The sequence below is a fragment of the Apodemus sylvaticus genome, chromosome 6 (assembly GCF_947179515.1).
Source record: "Apodemus sylvaticus chromosome 6, mApoSyl1.1, whole genome shotgun sequence".
Lineage (NCBI taxonomy): Eukaryota > Metazoa > Chordata > Mammalia > Rodentia > Muridae > Apodemus > Apodemus sylvaticus.
In genome coordinates this window covers 119,793,596-119,810,395 of record NC_067477.1, presented here as the reverse complement: position 1 = coordinate 119,810,395, position 16,800 = coordinate 119,793,596, and the positions used below count along the sequence as shown (strand labels likewise).

At 42.2% G+C, this 16,800-nt stretch overlaps 1 protein-coding gene and 1 pseudogene across 1 annotated transcript in view; one reads left to right on the top strand and one right to left on the bottom strand.

Annotated features, from left to right (window-relative positions):
- Nucleotides 1–6: 6 nt before the first annotated feature.
- The window catches only part of Babam2 (BRISC and BRCA1 A complex member 2), a 376,664-nt gene continuing 359,870 nt past the window's right edge, over nucleotides 7–16,800 (top strand). Inside the window, exons 1-2 of the mRNA XM_052186334.1 lie at nucleotides 7–134; nucleotides 3,901–4,052. Of these exons, the coding sequence (XP_052042294.1) occupies nucleotides 3,925–4,052 (128 nt within the window). The 5' untranslated portion in view covers nucleotides 7–134; nucleotides 3,901–3,924. The remainder of the gene's footprint in view (nucleotides 135–3,900; nucleotides 4,053–16,800) is intronic.
- LOC127687746 (ribosome biogenesis protein NSA2 homolog) lies at nucleotides 6,113–9,344 on the bottom strand (annotated as a pseudogene).

The window sequence follows — 16,800 nt, the reverse complement described above, 5'->3', positions numbered from 1 at the left end:
CTCCGGAGACGTCCGGGGGAGCGCGCACGCATCTGGCCCGCGGTTCGCGCGCAGGTCGGTGCGTCGGTCGGGGGCGCGCTCGGGTAACCTGTACCCCGTCTAGTCGCCGGTTACTGATCGGACTTAAGTTCCAGGTACCTGGACCCGGGCTGGTGCGGGGAGGTTGGATCTCAGTCGCACAGGTGGTGCAGACAGCCATGTTTGAGTATGGCCAGAGAGCTAGCCTCTTCAAGAGAAGGCCCGCGTTCCAAAGATGCCCCGCAGCACGCGGATTCCCTCAAGAGCCGGCCCCCAAGAGCCGAGGCTTCTCTTTCTCCTCGTATCTCGTTCAGTCCTGGTCCCTGATGAAGCCCGCCTCTTTTTGCACTTGATGAGGGGCATCATACAATTTGGGAGAAAGGGTTGGATCCCTGTAGATTTTCCTCAGAATGGGTGGCCATTCTTTGGATCTGAACCAATTCGCTCTTCCCGCCCCTCCCCGATGGTTGCCCAGTGGAGAAATTGCTCCCCCACAGTAACTTCCCTCGTGCGCCATATGACGTGGATGTGATGCAGCAGGAGGCCACCCCTTTCCGTTCCATGACGTCAACGGGGGCACATGTTTCCGTGTTTGTCATCCTCTCCTAATTGCAAGAGCGTGGATGGTGCTTTATACGTCTTTGTATTCCCCAGACAGTCCGCCCACTAAAAGACCTCATGTGACCTTATCTTGCGGCAGCAGATTTTTATAAAACTTATATATTTGTATCTTCCTTCTGCAGTACGTCAAAATCAGGAAATACTAATTGCAAAACAAGCATTCAAGAGAGGCTGGACACCAAAAATTCCTGCCTCTCTGGGATCTGTTATAATGGTACCATATGTAAAGGAGGTTGTGTGTGTGTGTGTGTGTGTGTGGTGTGTGTGTGGTGTGTGTATGTGAGTGTGTTTGTTTCCAATCCATATCCCTGCATATTGTACCAAAGAATCATCTTTTTTTTTTTTTAAATTCCTGATTTTGGAGTCAGTATAGTTTTTTACTCTCATGTAACTCTTTGTTAATGAAATCACACTCAAAGATCTTGAAGCTGCATAAAACCTTGCACTGTCAAAAACATGTATTATAGTTGTTTTGGAGATAAAGACAGAATTCCATTCCCTCAGGTGTGATCCTAAAGTCTTGACAGTTGCTGAAGTGGAATGGGTTTTCATAATCACTAGTGTGGTTTGGCATCTGGAGAAGGCTGTTTCCTTTGGCATTTAATTAGTGAATCATTCATGCTAGTACTAACACTGGGGCAGCAGTAGCCGAGTTGGTGTCTAGCTGTAAAGCAATCATGTGTATAAATTCGAGACTTTGTCTTCATATTTACCAAGGTGCATGTTTTAAAAATTCACCATGATGCTTTCTTTAGTGGCCACTGTAATTAATGCTTGAGAGGAAGATGGGAATACTGGACTTTGAGAGAGATCTAGCTTTGAATTCCAATCCTTCTGTTTGTTCTCTCTGTGTTAACATTAAATAAGTAACTTGGTCTGGCTGGTCTTTAGCTTTTATATTTACAAAATGGAAACAATACTCATTAAGAAACTGTGTGTGTAGGGGGAGTGGATATCTGTACAGAGGGAGGTGAGTAACAGCTCATGTGTGATGTGTTAGTTTGGTTTTTCTTCTAGAAATTTGGGGTAAAATAGGTACTCTGAGAAAAAAAGCTTGGGAACATTTTTGTCTTAAGCGATCCCTCTGCTTGCTTCTCAGATGACTCTGTGTGTGTTTTGAATGTGAAGTAAACGAGCATTCTCTTCAGGACCTGTGATGCAGTGGGCAGACATCAGGCAGGACTGCAGGCAGTCTTCAGAGTGATAGTGTGGGTGAGCCTACTGTTCATAAACAGTTACCCCTGCCTGTCACCTGGAAAATGGGAATTAGAAACCTGCCTTATGTGAAGGCGGATGGCAAGGCTGTGTATGGACGTGCTTTAGAAGTCATGCCATGCTATGAAATATATGTATTTTTATGATAAATACTGTGTATAGCAAAGGAGACATTTGCTCACGTTAGATGTATTAGAATGTATGGGAGGCCAGCTCCCAAGAGTCAGAAGACAACGTTGTAGAGACTAAAGTATATTCTATAAAGCTTAAGCACCTCACAAGTATTTCTGGGGGGGCCTTGTGATGTCACTGTGGTTTTTGTTTTGTTTTGTTTTTGTTTTTAACTATCCACAACGATAAAGCAAGCATTCAGTTGAGCAGAGCTTGTAAATTCTTATGTGGCACAGTGTTTAGATACTAGAACCAGAGAGCAGCAAGTACTCACAATTGTACCTGGATGGAAATGAATTTGCTTACAGATTGAGAGAGACAATGATCATTTGAATTGAGTTATTCACCTCTGAAGTAGTAGCTTCCATCTAGAAGTCTATTGGGAGTTCATGCACTCTCTCCTCCAGCTCCATGAATATCCAAGTATCATAGATGTGATTTATTGCTTTCGTATTATCAAGTGTGAAGACTTCATAGTGCCAGAAAATCAAAGACTGGAAAAACTCAATTTGTCTTCATTGCTTAATATCTGGACATGCTTTAGTATCTGACCTGTGTTTTTATAGTTTAAGTGTCAAGTGCATTTTCTCTTGCTTCATGTATTCCTCAGATTTCGCTATCATGTGTGTGTGTTTGTGTGTGTGTGTACATGGTATGTCTGTGTATACAGTATGTATATACACGTATGCGTGTGCCTGTGGTGGATCGAGGTCAGTGTTGAGTATCTTCCTCTGTCGTCCTCCACCTTAGGTTTAGAAACCAGTCTCTCATTGACTCTGGGCTTCACCGTTTTTGGCTAGACTGGCTGGCCCGTGAGCCCGGGGACTCTGCTGAGTTGAAGCCCACAGTGCTGGTGTTAGAGATCTGTGCCACTAGGTTGGCCTTTTATACAGCTGCTAGGTAGGAGCGGAAGTTGTGCATGCTCAGGCGCCTTACTCACGGTTCCGGTTCCTCAGGGCCTCCATATTATCAGATTTTGAGGGTATATTATATCTTTTCCATCGATAAATTTTTCTTCAGCTTTGCTCCCTCATTCATTTCTTTAAAGTTATTTTAAAATTAATTTATTAAATCTATTATTTGAAGCCATATTCTGAGCATGGGTCTTGGGTATGGGCCAGGCCAGTATTCATGGTCCAGGCCAGTATTTAATAAAGCATGCTTCAAATTTGGTCCAGGAAAAAAAGTCCATTATTTGAATTGACCACTTTTATTATTAAATGTGATTGAATACTAAGTGTATGTTAACTGCATTTGTTAAATGTGAGAATTTCAAGTTACAGTCTTTGTTGGGAAGAGTTAATATAATCAGGTAATTATAATGTGCCATAGAAGGACTTATTAAGGTATGTGGGCTGTAAATGATTTAAGTAACAATTGGTTGTGTTTGCTTTGGAATGTTGTATATTATCAATGATCTAGTTCTTTGTCCTTGTTGGGATACAGGTGGTGTCCTGACTTAGTGATGTGTGTTTTGTGTGTTATGGTTATAGAACTGTTAGTGAACCTTCTCTAGCTCAACCAGATTGGAAGGGACAGATATAACATGGAGCCGTGAAGCTTTGAGGAGAAGGAGACTGAGCTAGTGTGGGGATTGTCTTTGGAAAGGAGGAGAGAATTATACTTTAAGGGTTCTTTTCATTTCTGAAAGGCATGGCATAGCCCATGCCCTGAGTATCTGAGCTGCAGGGATCTGGCTCCTGGGAGACTAAAGGAAGAGGTGCTTACGGGTCATAAAGCATTTGCTCATATAAGAGGAAATTCTGAGCACTGTGCTAACTTCCAGTTCTAGCTATATTTCTAAAATTGAGTTTTTGTTTTTTTTGTTTTTTGTTTGTAAACTGATCACCTTTCTTTCTTTCTCTCTACTTTCAGTGGTAACTCATAAGTCAAGTTAAAATGTCTCCAGAAATTGCCTTGAACCGAATTTCTCCAATGCTCTCCCCATTCATATCAAGTGTGGTCCGAAATGGGAAGGTAGGACTGGATGCTACAAACTGTTTGAGAATAACGGACTTGAAGTCTGGGTATGTACCAGAACTAATTCAACTTTTATCTCACAGTAGACCTTTCTTACCAGATTCATGAGAAATAACCATCACAGGAAGCTTTCAGGTCACACTCTTACCATCCGCTGATGTGCGTGTGTGCGAGTGCGTGTGTGCATGTGTGTATGTTATTAAACTCAGGGCCTCACACATGCTAGACAAAACTTGACCACAAAGTCACATTCCAGTGCCAAATTCATTTGTTTAATTCTTGACATTTTATGCTGCTTGTTTCATAAGAATGTGTGTCCACATGTGGGCATTATGGGCACTTTATTTCTAGTGGGAAATGCTAATATATTTTTTTCTGACTTACCTCTCTGTGACTAACATGCTCGGTTGGTTTTTGCACGTATGTTTTCCTTCATTGGCTTGTTTTCTTGTTTACTGCAATCTGAGATACTGTAAGAATTGGGTTTAGAGATGCTGTGTCAGACATGATTTGATGATCTCCCTTAATACAAAAATTACAGGAGCTAGCTGAAATGAGTCACAGTGGGGTTGAAACATTCAGTTTCACACCTGGATATGTTGTGTTAAAAAAAAAATACAAGATAATAAAACCCCAAACAAACCAATAAAAAAGAAAGAAAGAAAGAAAAAAGAAGTGCAAAAACCTGCCCACATTTCATTTGGAACTAAAATTAGATCTACAGAAAAGATAAAAAAAAAATAGGAAATTGCAGTAGTAATCTTGGTTGTCAATTGACAGACGTAGCAAGAGTGACCCTCTGTTGAGGAATTGCCCCTATCAAATTGGTCTGTTGGGAATTTTCATGAGTGGGAAATGGTGATGGAGGAAGAGGCGTAGGCCATTCTGGGCGGGGCTATCCTTGGCCTTGTGAGCATGGGCTGTATAAGGAACGGAGCTGAACAGTCTCATGGGGGAGCAAGCCGGAAATCAACATTCCTCCAAGGTCTGTGTGTCAGCACTTACCTCTGGGTTCCTCGCGGGTTCCTGCCCTTGCTTCTCCCACTGATGGGCCAGACCTGTGAGGTGGAATGAGCCTCCGTTATAAGTTGTTTTTGGTCAGTGTTTCATCACAGCATCACAGAAGCAAAGTAGGACAGAAATTAATATTGTTTTGACATTATTAGTCATTCTATACTTCTCGACATTTGCCAGTTTTCCTCTTCCATGGTTAAGAGTAATCCAGGATACAAATTGTACTTAGTCATTAAGTGTCCTCAGTGTCCCCAGCTGTCCTTAGTTGTCCTTCGTTGAAAATGACCTTGGCATTCTAAAAGGTTGTTGACTAGCCACTGTGTGATAGGTCCCTCTCTATGAGGCTGTTAGATGCCTTCCTCTTATTCGGATCGGAACTGTATCCCCTCCCCCAAGGGCACAGTCGCCGTGTCACCCCACCTCAGAGCATCCGACGGTGGCTGTGTGATGCTCACTTCTCTTTATATGACCCTCTCGCCTCAGCCTCTTGAGGAGCTGGGACCACACCCCCCACACCCGCTCAGCCATGCAGTCAGGAGGTGAGACCTCACATGAGTGCTGCTGCCTGTGGCTGCCATGTTAGGCACATTCTATGCATTGTCAACATACGATCTCTCCAAGTTTTGATAAGTTTATTGGGGTAACCTCTTTGTAAGTCAGGGAGTAAATATCTGTCATTTATTTTTGTTGTTTATCTGTTCCTGGCTTTTGTCTTTGAGAGGTCTGTTAAGTGGCTTTGTGACCTTTTGACATATCTGCACTATTTTTTTTTCTCAGTAGAAATGTTGCTTGTGGTGTGTGTGTGTGTGTGTGTGTGTGTGTGTGTGTGTAGGAGCAAGCAAACAAGGTTTTATTGAGAAGTAGAGTACCAGCAGTGTGGAGGGGCCCAGGAGATGGATGGCCCAAGACGCTGCATTCTTTTTATTTATTTTTTTTAAATCAGGCAGTGTTTTATTTTCCTTTACAACTTAATAAATACTTCTTCATGACTGCACATGGGGTAAGGCTACTTGGTAGTTCAGAAATGTCACAGTAATGGAGCTTTCCTGAGAGACTGTAGTCTTAGATATTGAGTGGAATGACTTGTAAGACGTCACTGCCCCCCCCCCCCCCCATTGTTTTCAGCATTGTTGGTAACTTGGGCATACTTTCCCGAGTAACCCTGCCTCCATTCACTCACATTTCCTTCAATCACCATACCTTTGGAGGTCACACCCAGGATCGTATATAATGGGGAGGATAGGCAGGCAAAAGGTAGCTTTCAGCTCAGGGTGTGTGGCATGGGCTGTTTTGAAATGCAGACCCATTGGCCTGATAAACCTTTAGTATGTAGGTGGTTTTCTTGTAAAGCCATCACCAACAAAGCAGACTTTAGTAACCTCTCTTCCATGCCTTCTTTTTTCTTCTTCCTGTTGGAATAACTTTCAATACTTCCCTTTCTCCTTGGTCACTAACTTTGGGTAGAGGGACCTCCCACTTCCCCGCCTTTCCTTTGGTTTCTGCTCAATCATGATGGAAAGTGCTTTTGCCCCTGACTGCCCCTCTGTCCAGCAGGTAGGTGGGACTGCTCCCTGAGGAGTCTCCTCCTCTTCCTTCTGCTTGGTGTTTCTCTCTTTGTGCATCTTAATAGTCTTTTCCATCTGTATTTTCTCGGCGTGGGGCTGTTTATGGTAGAGCTTAGCCTTCGGGCAGTTATTTATTTATTTATTTATTTGGCCTTCTTTGAACGTGCATGGGCCTCCTGACCTTCTTTCTTTCTGTTTTTCTCATGGTAGTTCAAATGATATCCGTATCGTTGGCGGTGCAATTCAGTATATTCATTTTGTGGTATGGCGGGACGACTGCCATGGAGCAGCCGTCCACGGCCTCCCGGGTACCAAAAACCTCTTTATTTTCTGGGTATCCCTGGCCCATGAGCCTGCTTCCTTCAGGCTGGAACGGGAAATGAAGATGCTGCATTCTTGGCTCTCTCTTAGTTATCCTGGTTAGACTCTCTTCCCTTCTCATTTTTTACAGTGTATTTATTTATCTTTTGTCTATGTGTGTGAACATGCAAGTGCCACAATGTGCCTGCAGCTATCAGAGGACAACCTAACCGGGCCAGTTCTCCCCTTTCACCATGTGTGTCCTGAGGATTGACCTCAGGTTATCAGGCTTGGCAAGTACCCGCTGAGTCTTTGCGCTGACTGGCATTTCTCTTTTAGAGCCCAGGGCTCAGGGTTGTGGGTTGTGATTGAGCTGCAAATGCCTGTTTACTCCATGTAGGGTATAGAACACACAGGAAGTACCATCAAGGACACAGTTTGAAAGGTGCTAGTTATCCTTGAAGAGATGTTATTTAAGTGCCCATATTTTCCATATTTTACTGATAGGCTGAATAGATAGGCAAGAACCAAATCAAAGCAAGATTTATTTTTTCTTTTTGTAATGTGGCAATTCATCTTTATTTCCCTCATAGACCTTCAAGGTTTCTGTAGCAGTTAGGACTATGTGTGCTTCTAAGCTCCACTGTTAGGCCTTCAGTCTCTCAAGGACAGAGAACCGTTTCTTCTTCCTGTTCAAATAACTTTCAATACTTCTGTTTCTCCTTGGTCACTAACTTTGGATAGAGGGACCTCCCATTTTCCCGCCTTTCCTTTTGGTTTCCGCTTGATATACTCATTCACTCATATACTTCTGTGAGTTTGCTATGGTACCTTACACGCATAATATAATAAATAGGGGCTGAGTGAGTGGGTGAATGGGGTAGGCGTTTCACAGAGAAGTTACTTAGTTTGAGGATCAGAGCAGCTTTGTTCTTCTGGCTTGGCAGGCTTTTTATTGTCAATAACATATTGTTTAAATTCTATTACATTTGATATTCCCTGACAATTAAACTGATAGTTTTGAAATTATAGCAAAAATATATTATAGGATCAGATTTATTCTTTAACATAGTTTACATTTTTTATATATTTTTAGGTTTATTTATTTCATTTTATGTGTATGAGTGTTTTGCCTATATGTATGTATGGGCACCATGTATATGCCTGGTGCCTGTGGTAGTCAGAAGAGGGTGTTGGATCCCTGGAACTGGAGTTAACACGTGCTTGTGAACCGTGTTGTGGGTGCTGGGAACTGATCCTGGCTTCTCTGTAAGGACACGTGCTCTTGACCACTGAACCATCTCTCTAACCCCAGATTTGGCTACTGTTTATTACAGAGAACTTTCTGAAGGTTTATTCTCTGCTGTTTGGTAATTTGGTCACAGGCTTGTGCTATGCACAGGATGCTGTGTTTTGTCAGTCCTAGTGAGTTTTGTAATCCTGATGATGCCTAAGTGATCAGCACTCTGTAATGATGCCTGGCAAATGTAATGGGAGTGGGGGAGGCCGAGCAGCACACCGCAACCTGTGGCAGCTGAGCCTTGATAGCTTTTTTTGGCGTATTGCGTGACTCAACCTCACTGGCACATGGTTGCGTTTGGGGCATCTGCTGTGACATCTCATCCACCCACGACTACCTGTTGCGTTTTTGGGTCCACGTTCTAAATTTCGTTACTTAGTTAAAAATAGATAGTGTAAGTACTTTGATTACTAAAGAGTGTAATTTTAAAAGATGAGTGGTGTGCGTTCTTATGATTGAGCTCAGTTGAGCTATGTCTGTCTCTAGCTTTCTTTCTTAGTCTGTCTGGAAAGAAGCTGCTGTTCTTGGAGGCAACAGATTAATTTTAAAGATGGTAGTTTCAGTGCTTTAGTGTGGAGATGTTCCCTTGGCTCTGCATATTGCTTTTTTTTTTTTCTTTTTTTTTTTTTTCTCATTCTTTCTCCCTGTACTTGACTTCATTCTTTCTGTCTCTGGCTATCTCCCTGTCTCTGTGTCTGTCTGTCTGTCTGTCTGTCTCTCTCTCTCTCTCTCTGTGTGTGTGTATGTGTGTTTGAGACAGGCTTTCTCTACATAACCCATCCTGGAACTCACTATGACCTCAAACTCACAGAGATCCAACCTGCTTCTGCCTCCTGGAGGGCAGGGATTCATGCCTGGCTATACTTAATATATTGACTTATCATAAATATATCTCTTAGTAGTATCTTACTTTGTATGTGTAAAAAACTGTTTTCAAGCAATATACTCTATATATTCATGTGGAATTTGCTTGTTTTGCTAATTTCTTTTTTGAGACATGGTTTCATTATAGTGTCTAGGTTGGCCTTGAATTCACATTTCGACTTTAGCTTTCTAAATGTTGGGTTTATAGACGGAGTGCCTGTTTTTGCCTAGTTTTAAGCTAGTAAAACTTGTGTTTATAGATATTCTTACTTTTGAACAGGTATATCATAGTCCATTGTGTGAAATATGCCCTCCCATTTTAAATTAATATTTTTGTTTACTCTGATGACTTCGTAGATACATACAATGTATCTTTATTATGCACACCCATAATTCCCCTATTCTGTTTCCCATAGACACTTATCAGCATGTCTTCCCCATTTTAAAATGCCCAGAGGTTTTAATTCATTCTTAAATGTTCTTTTTTATTTTTCCTTTGACAAAGAATACCATAATGGAAATTCTTGTGTCCATACAAGAAGACGCTTATGAGAATACTCTTGTCTCAGACAGAATTTCTCAACCTGGGTATGTTTATCTATTAGTGTTGTAAAAGCAATTGAGTGAGTCATAGAGTCAAAGTCATAGCGTTCGAGAAGGGAAAAAGAGTAGAGTGGAAACTCTAAGAACATGTCACATGTCGTACGAGTAAAGTGTATTTTGTGAGTTTTCAGTAAAACAGGTCTGAGTGATGAAAAGAGGTGGCGAGTTGCCCCTCCACGCCCTCTTCTTAGGAATGCAATTACTCACCCTTAGACCAGAGGCAGCCTCTGGTACTGGCTGTGGCCACGTAGTGTCTGTAGCCTTACCGTTACCTGGCATACTAGTTCTGTTGCTGTGATAAAATGCCTTGAGAAATGCGGTTGAGAAGGGTTTATTTTGGGTTTATTGGTCCGCAGGGAAGGGGGGGAGGCAGTTGTGTGTGGGGGGAGGCATGGTTGTGGGGGGGGAAGGCATGGTTGTCGGAGGGGTGCATGGTTGTCGGAGGGGTGCATGGTTGTCGGAGGGGGGGCATGGTTGTTGGAGGGGGGGCATGGTTGTCGGAAGGGAAGCTGGCTGGTTACCTTTCATCAGCACTCAAGAAACAGAGCGCAAGAAGAACCAGGCTAAAAACCTCAACCCGTGTCCAGCAATGTATCCAGCAAGTGTTCAGCACCTAAGAGTTTCGTAGTCTTCCTAGACAGTACTACCAGCAGGGACCAAACCTTCAAACACATGAGAGCCTGTGGCGGTTGTTTTACCTTCAGAGAGGACAGCGCTGTTTGTCAAGCCAATCAGTGTAAAACGCTATCTCATATGTTTTTTTTTTTTTTGTTTTTTTTTTTTTTTACTATTTCTATGCTTTCTGATATCTTTTTATATGCCTACTGGCAATTCAATTTCTTCTTCTAGAGACAATCTTTGCTCATCTTTTAAGTGGGCTATTGGTATGTTTATATAGATTTGAAAGCATTATTCATGCATTGTAGACTTTAATCTTTTGACAATTACATGTATTAGAAATACCAGTGTGTAGTCTGGGACTTGTATTTTGTTTTTTTATCCAGGAGATTTAGTTTTAATGAGCTTCAGTTTAGTAATATTTTTCATTTTTGAAGAGGAGGGCAGAAGAGAAAGAGAATGCGCATAAAGAGAAAGAGGGGGAGGGGAAGTTCTGAGGAATTCTGGTCTAGTCAGTAGTCGTACATCCTTTCTAAAAATTTTAAAGGTTTTTGCTTTTCCTGACATTTAAACAGAAATTAGTTTTTTCTTCCTATAGAATACAGAACAAGACACATAGCTCTCCCTCTGTGTGGATAATGATCACACCAGCATTGTTCTTTGCCTTGCAGGACCATTTCAAGAGGATCTCAGGTGTCCTTTATGTCACACGTGGACCTGATTCTAGGCTTTCTCAATTCTTGTCACCCTCAATGTCTTGTGTCATTTGATTCTGCTGTATTTATTATAGTCTTAAAAGATGCTGTTCTAGAGAGCACATTCTCCTCCATCTACCCTTGTCTAATAGTTAAAAAAATTGTCCTGTTGAGTCATATATCCTAAATAATACTTAATAGTAGATTAAATCAGGTAAATCTGTCAGGTGACCTCCTATAAATCAGTTAACAAAACTCTCTCTTTTTAATTCACCAAGAAAAAGAAATAAAGGAATGAAGTGGAACCTTAAGGGTTCTTTGGAGAGTCAGTTGTGTTGGATGGAGTTTTGCTGGGGCAAGCAGGTGAAGGAATGTTTTGTTAAAGTGGACACAGGTGTGAAAGACTAAGGCAGACTCGTGAAGCAATGTTTCCCTGAAGTAGATACAGGAGAGAGGATGTTCTGCTAAAGCAACCATGTAGAAGGACACGTGATGAAGGATTCTTTGCTAACACACATGTATTGGTCTGCCTTACACTGCACAGTTAAACTCCATTTGTCAGGACTCCTTGGACTCAGGCTGATTGGATGCACGTGCTATGGCAAGATCCGCACGTGGAGGACACGTGATGTTTGGAGGGTATAAGTAGGACTCAGGAGTGACGGGGACAGAGCTTGGCTTGCTTATAGCGCCAGCTGTGCAATGCCTTTGGGTCTCGCATCTTCACTGATCTTCGCTTCCCTGGGAGGCACAGCGGAGGACTCCTGATGTTCCTGCTGACTCAAGCTGAGGTTGAGGCCTGGCTGTCTCTGCGAGGTGGTGTCACCGCTGTTGCTAACCCGACTTTACCAAACTGGACTGCTGGTGTATCTGTGAAGTGTTTGCGAGTGGACCAAGTTGCCACTGCTGACTTATGAACTGAACTGCAGATTTCCAGACAACACAGATGGGAGTTGCTCCAAAGAACCTTTCTAAACAGGTCCACTTCCCCATATCCTTTCTTTCCTACTGCCTCTGGTGGGTGGTGGGCTACAAGGGAGGTTAAAGCATTTAAGAACCATCATTAAAAATATGATTTGAAAAAATTAAAGTTACAAAGGAGGAGTGACTTGGTGAGGGATTGATTGAGAATTGATGTCCAGGAAAACTTTGAGCTGACATTTAATTGAGTCATGAATGATTGACTCATGAATGAAACATGAATAATTTAGTGTGAAAGTTTAGGGCCATGGTATAAAAAGGTAAACATGTGCAAAGGCAGGGAGAAGCTTTGCATGTTCTGGGGCCTAAAGGACCACTGTGGTTGGGCTAGAGATGGGAGATGGAGGGAAAGAGATTCTAAAGGTGGTCAGGAGTCAGGGTGTGGAGAGCCTGAGAGACTAGGTGTGAAGCTAGATTTTATTCTAGATAAAATGAGAACCGACTAAAGGTTTTTAAGTAGGGTAAAATGATTTCACTGTGTTTCACAATGAAATAACTGGCTTGTAAGGAAACTGTCTTGTTTGCAGAGTGGTATACTAATTAATAGGCCAGTACAATCGACGGAGTAAGAGATGGTGGAACTTGGAATATGGTGCTGGCAGTGGAGGAAGAGAGATGCGGTTGACAAGCCATGTAAAGGTGAAATAATGAGGACATTGAATATAGGTCTGAGGGGTCGAGTGTGGCTGCCTACTCTTTAGCGTGAGCAAGTTCATGTCACTTATTGAAATGAGGCATGGCCGGTGGAAGAATTGTTTCAATTTAGATTTGTTTCTGTTTCTGCCATATTGCTGTTATTCTGGGCCTTCTCTTTGCCTTTTCCTGTAGTGAGTGTCATATCTTAGTCTTTATTCTGTTCTTTTGCTTGGAGGTTATAGCATCTAACACGGGTAGAGGGAAGTAAAATTGTAGAGTTCTTGAAGATCTAAACGTGTTTTTATTCTTGTTTTAAACTTGAGCAGTAATTTGGAGGGAAGTACAGAAGTCTTAATTACAAATGATTTTTCTTTTGAAATTTGGAGCTTTCAATCTGTAATTTTGGAGTACCCAACACACATCTTGTCATAAAATCATAAAGAAAGTCCTGTCTTATTTCTGTAAGGATATTAATTTTGCTGAAATTCTTCTATTATCTTTCCACTCTCTTTCATGTGAATGGCTTTCTTCAAGTTCTTTATTATTGGCAGTCCATATTTATTAAAGAAAATGTGTCTCTAAAGCTCTTTGAGCATGGATGAGTTTCAGTACAGTGCTGCCAGGCAACAGCTGGGCCTTTTTATTGGGTGATTGCTAGACTTATTAGCTGGAGGTCTTACTGTAGGCTATACAACGAAACCCATGTGGATGCCTGCTTTCTTCAGCAAAATTTCAATTTGTAGACCAAACAGTATGCACACTTTAAGGCTTTGGATATTCTTAATAAAGTAGTATGTTACATATTAATAGGCATTCACATACATCTCAGAAAATGTATTGTAAAGTTGCTCTTCTAATAGCAGTATGCGAAGCTGCCAATTCCTCCACATTCTTAATTTTGTTATTCATAAGTTTTGTAAAATTGATTATTAATTTAATAGATAGAAGACATGGTGCTTATTTAGTCATTTTTTTAATCTTGATTGTGTATGTGTGTGAGAGAGAAGCATGTAGGGTGTTTGTCTTTTTCTGATTAATTTGCAAAACTCTTTGTACCGTACCAAATGCAACAATTCACACAATGCATTGCCTGGGTTCCTCCTACCTTTTCAATGTCTTTCAATTAAATCTTGTTTTTATAAATATGCAGATACTCTTCGGTGTTTTCTGTTTGTGAAGCCTTGATAAATAAATCTCATAGCACAGAAGGGTGCTGAGGGCAATAGTAGGATGCAGAGGTGACTGCGCGTAGGGCCATAGTAGGGTGCAGAGGTGACTGTGCGTAGGGCCATAGTAGGGTGCAGAGGTGACTGTGCGTAGGGCCATAGTAGGGTGCAGAGGTGACTGTGCATAGGGCCATAGTAGGGTGCAGAGGTGACTGTGCGTAGGGCCATAGTAGGGTGCAGAGGTGACGGTGCATAGCCACTCCTTTCCTCTTAGTGTTGCTCTTAGGTGGCCACTGCTCTTCCTGTTTTCTTTTATTTCTTCTAAAGGTATGCTCTGTGTCTTCAAGCCTTTTTTCCTTTCTTTTTATGTAAAACACTCTCCTGGTTGGATTCTTATAATAATGGCCACCAAAAGTCATGCCTTCCTTTGTCAATTATTCTTTGAATGTAACCTTGCTTTGTCTTTGGTCAAGAGGTACTCTTAACCAATTCAAAACTCTTTTTCTGCTTCCCAAGAGAGGGTTTTTCTCTGTATAGCCTTTGCTGTCTTGGAACTTGCTCTATAAACCAGCTAGCCTTGAACTCAGAGATCCACCTGCCTCTGCCTCCCAAGTGCTGGAGTAAAGGCTTTTGCCATCATCACCTGGCTTCTTTTGAAGGCTTTAAAGAAAAAAAATTATGTATTTGTGTGTGGGTTTGAGTGTTTGTATTTGCATTCTGCCTGTACAGGGAGAGGCCAAAAGAGGGCGTCAGGTCCCCTGGAACTAGAGTTACATGTTGTGAGCAGGCTGATATAAGTGTTTAAAACTTAACCCCAGGTCATCTGCAAGAGCAGGGTGCATTTTTCACTGCTGAGCCATCTCTCCAGCCATTTCCTTAATTTTTAGTATAGGATTCTCTGTGAGTTGAATTTTGCTAGGAGATTATGAGAAAGTGATACTTGACCTCTGAGTCCTGGCCTTAAGAGCCTTGCAGTTGTATTTCTATCCTCTTGGGATACCATGATTGACATGTTCACGGTCTCCTTTCCAGAGAATGACTCACTAATTCCAGCTATGCTTACCCTATAGCTCACCTTCAGCTAAGGCCTCTGGAGATAGCGTGAGTGTGCAGACTTCAGGAGGGACCTTTACCAAGAATGGCAGGCATAGCAAGAAGGACATGCTGTGAGCTTTGCTGCTATGGGCCCTGGGTGTGGCCAAAGATATTCCGGGGTAGGAGTTCATCTAGAGTTCACCGTGCTAGCTAGGTTCCACAGATGGCAGGACACTTGAGAGTGTGGTGATGATATTTTGCTGGTTTTGCTGAGTGCCCTTTAGGAAGACATTCTGCAGTGAGTTTAACCTGGGCTCTGCACTTCCCATGCCCTGCATTTCCCTTAGATCTTTATCCCAGTAGCCGTCTATCTAACTCTCCTCTGATTATAATCACATCATAGAGTAATACACGTAATTTTAATTAATCCATTTATAAACTTTTAATACTTAAAGATGCTGCCATAGCCAGGAATGGTATTCTTTTGTAAACCCAACTCTAAGGGAGGCAGGAGGATCCCAAGTTCAAGGTCTGGCAAGGTCAGCATGGGGAGTTCAGTCCAATGGAATTTCAGATTAAGAAATGAGAAGAGGGCCGTGAGATAGCGCAGTGGTCAGATACAGTCAAACAAAAGCCCAAATAAACCAAGTGACTTCCCTACCACTTGTGGCTTTTAATTTATATTTTGTACTTAGTATTTTAAGTGGTAGTTATTGGCCTTGAGCCAGTCGACTCTGAAATCACGTACTTGGGAACTTTTGAAAATCCAGGATCTGGAGTAGTCAAACCTTTATAAACATGGCTTGGATTTTATGTAGTGTGAATCTTGGGCCTTTCATGTTCTGCAATGACTTCATTTCGGGGTGATTTTAAACTGTTCTGTGTGGAGGCAGAGGTGGGGAAGGGGGAGGGGGAAGGGCAGTAACTAATGTGGAAAGAAAAGTGAGTGCAGGAGCGGCTAGTCAAGGCTGACTGAACCTCACAGGCTACGGGACAGTAAAAGCATTCTGCTGTTGCCCTTTCGCCTTTTGTGCTTCCTGTTCTGTACGATTTAAAAATACTTATTTTTATTTTAATTTTTGGCTGCATCTGTGGAAAGTGCACCATGTCAGTGCCTGGTGCACATGGGAGGGACTCAGAAGAGGGTGTCAGGTCCTTTGGAACTGGAGTTACAGGTGGTTGTCAGCCTCCACGTGGGAGCTGGGAACCAAACCTGGGTCCCCAGCAAGAGCAGCAAGTGCTCTTAATCACTGGGCCATCTCTCCGGCCCTTTATTCTGGACACGTGCACACACACAGTTGTGTGTCTCCCTCTGTGTCTGTGTGGAGTTGTCAGCTAGAAGAGGTCATCTGATCTCCCAGATCTAGAGTAACCTGTGGTTGTGAGCAGACAGAGGTGAGTGCTGAGAACCAAACACAAACCCTGTAAGCGCTATATATGCTATATATGCTATATATGCTATATATGCTATATATGCTATATATGCTATATATGCTATAACCACTGAGGTGAGACAATGAGCTCTGCAGGCCCATTCTGAGCTATTTTAAGACAGTGCTTGGTAAATAGTTTATATTTTGTTTGCCTCTGCGTTTAGAAGATAGGCGAGAACCTTTTGGTTGGTTCATGCCTATAGGGAAACAACTGTGTTTTAAGGCTCCAGCTTAGTTATTCTATGTTCTCACTTTATTTGTATAGAAAAGGGGAATATCATCGCTTAATTAATTAATTAAGTTAGTGTGTATGCGTGTGGTGGTCAAAGGACAACTTGAAGATTCTCCTCTCACTATGTAAGTCATGAGTTTTGAACTTAGGTTGTTAGGCTTGGTAGCAAGTGCCTTCACCTCTCGGCCATCTTACTGGCCCTAGATTAGCTCCCCAGTTTAGCTTCCAAGTTGTTTGGATAATCTTGATTTTTATGCCATGCTGCCCGAAGAATGATTTTATAACCTTCCCGCTCAGGGCCACGCTTCCTGAGTCATTTGGTTATCTTTCTCATGGCATGTCATGAAAGTGAA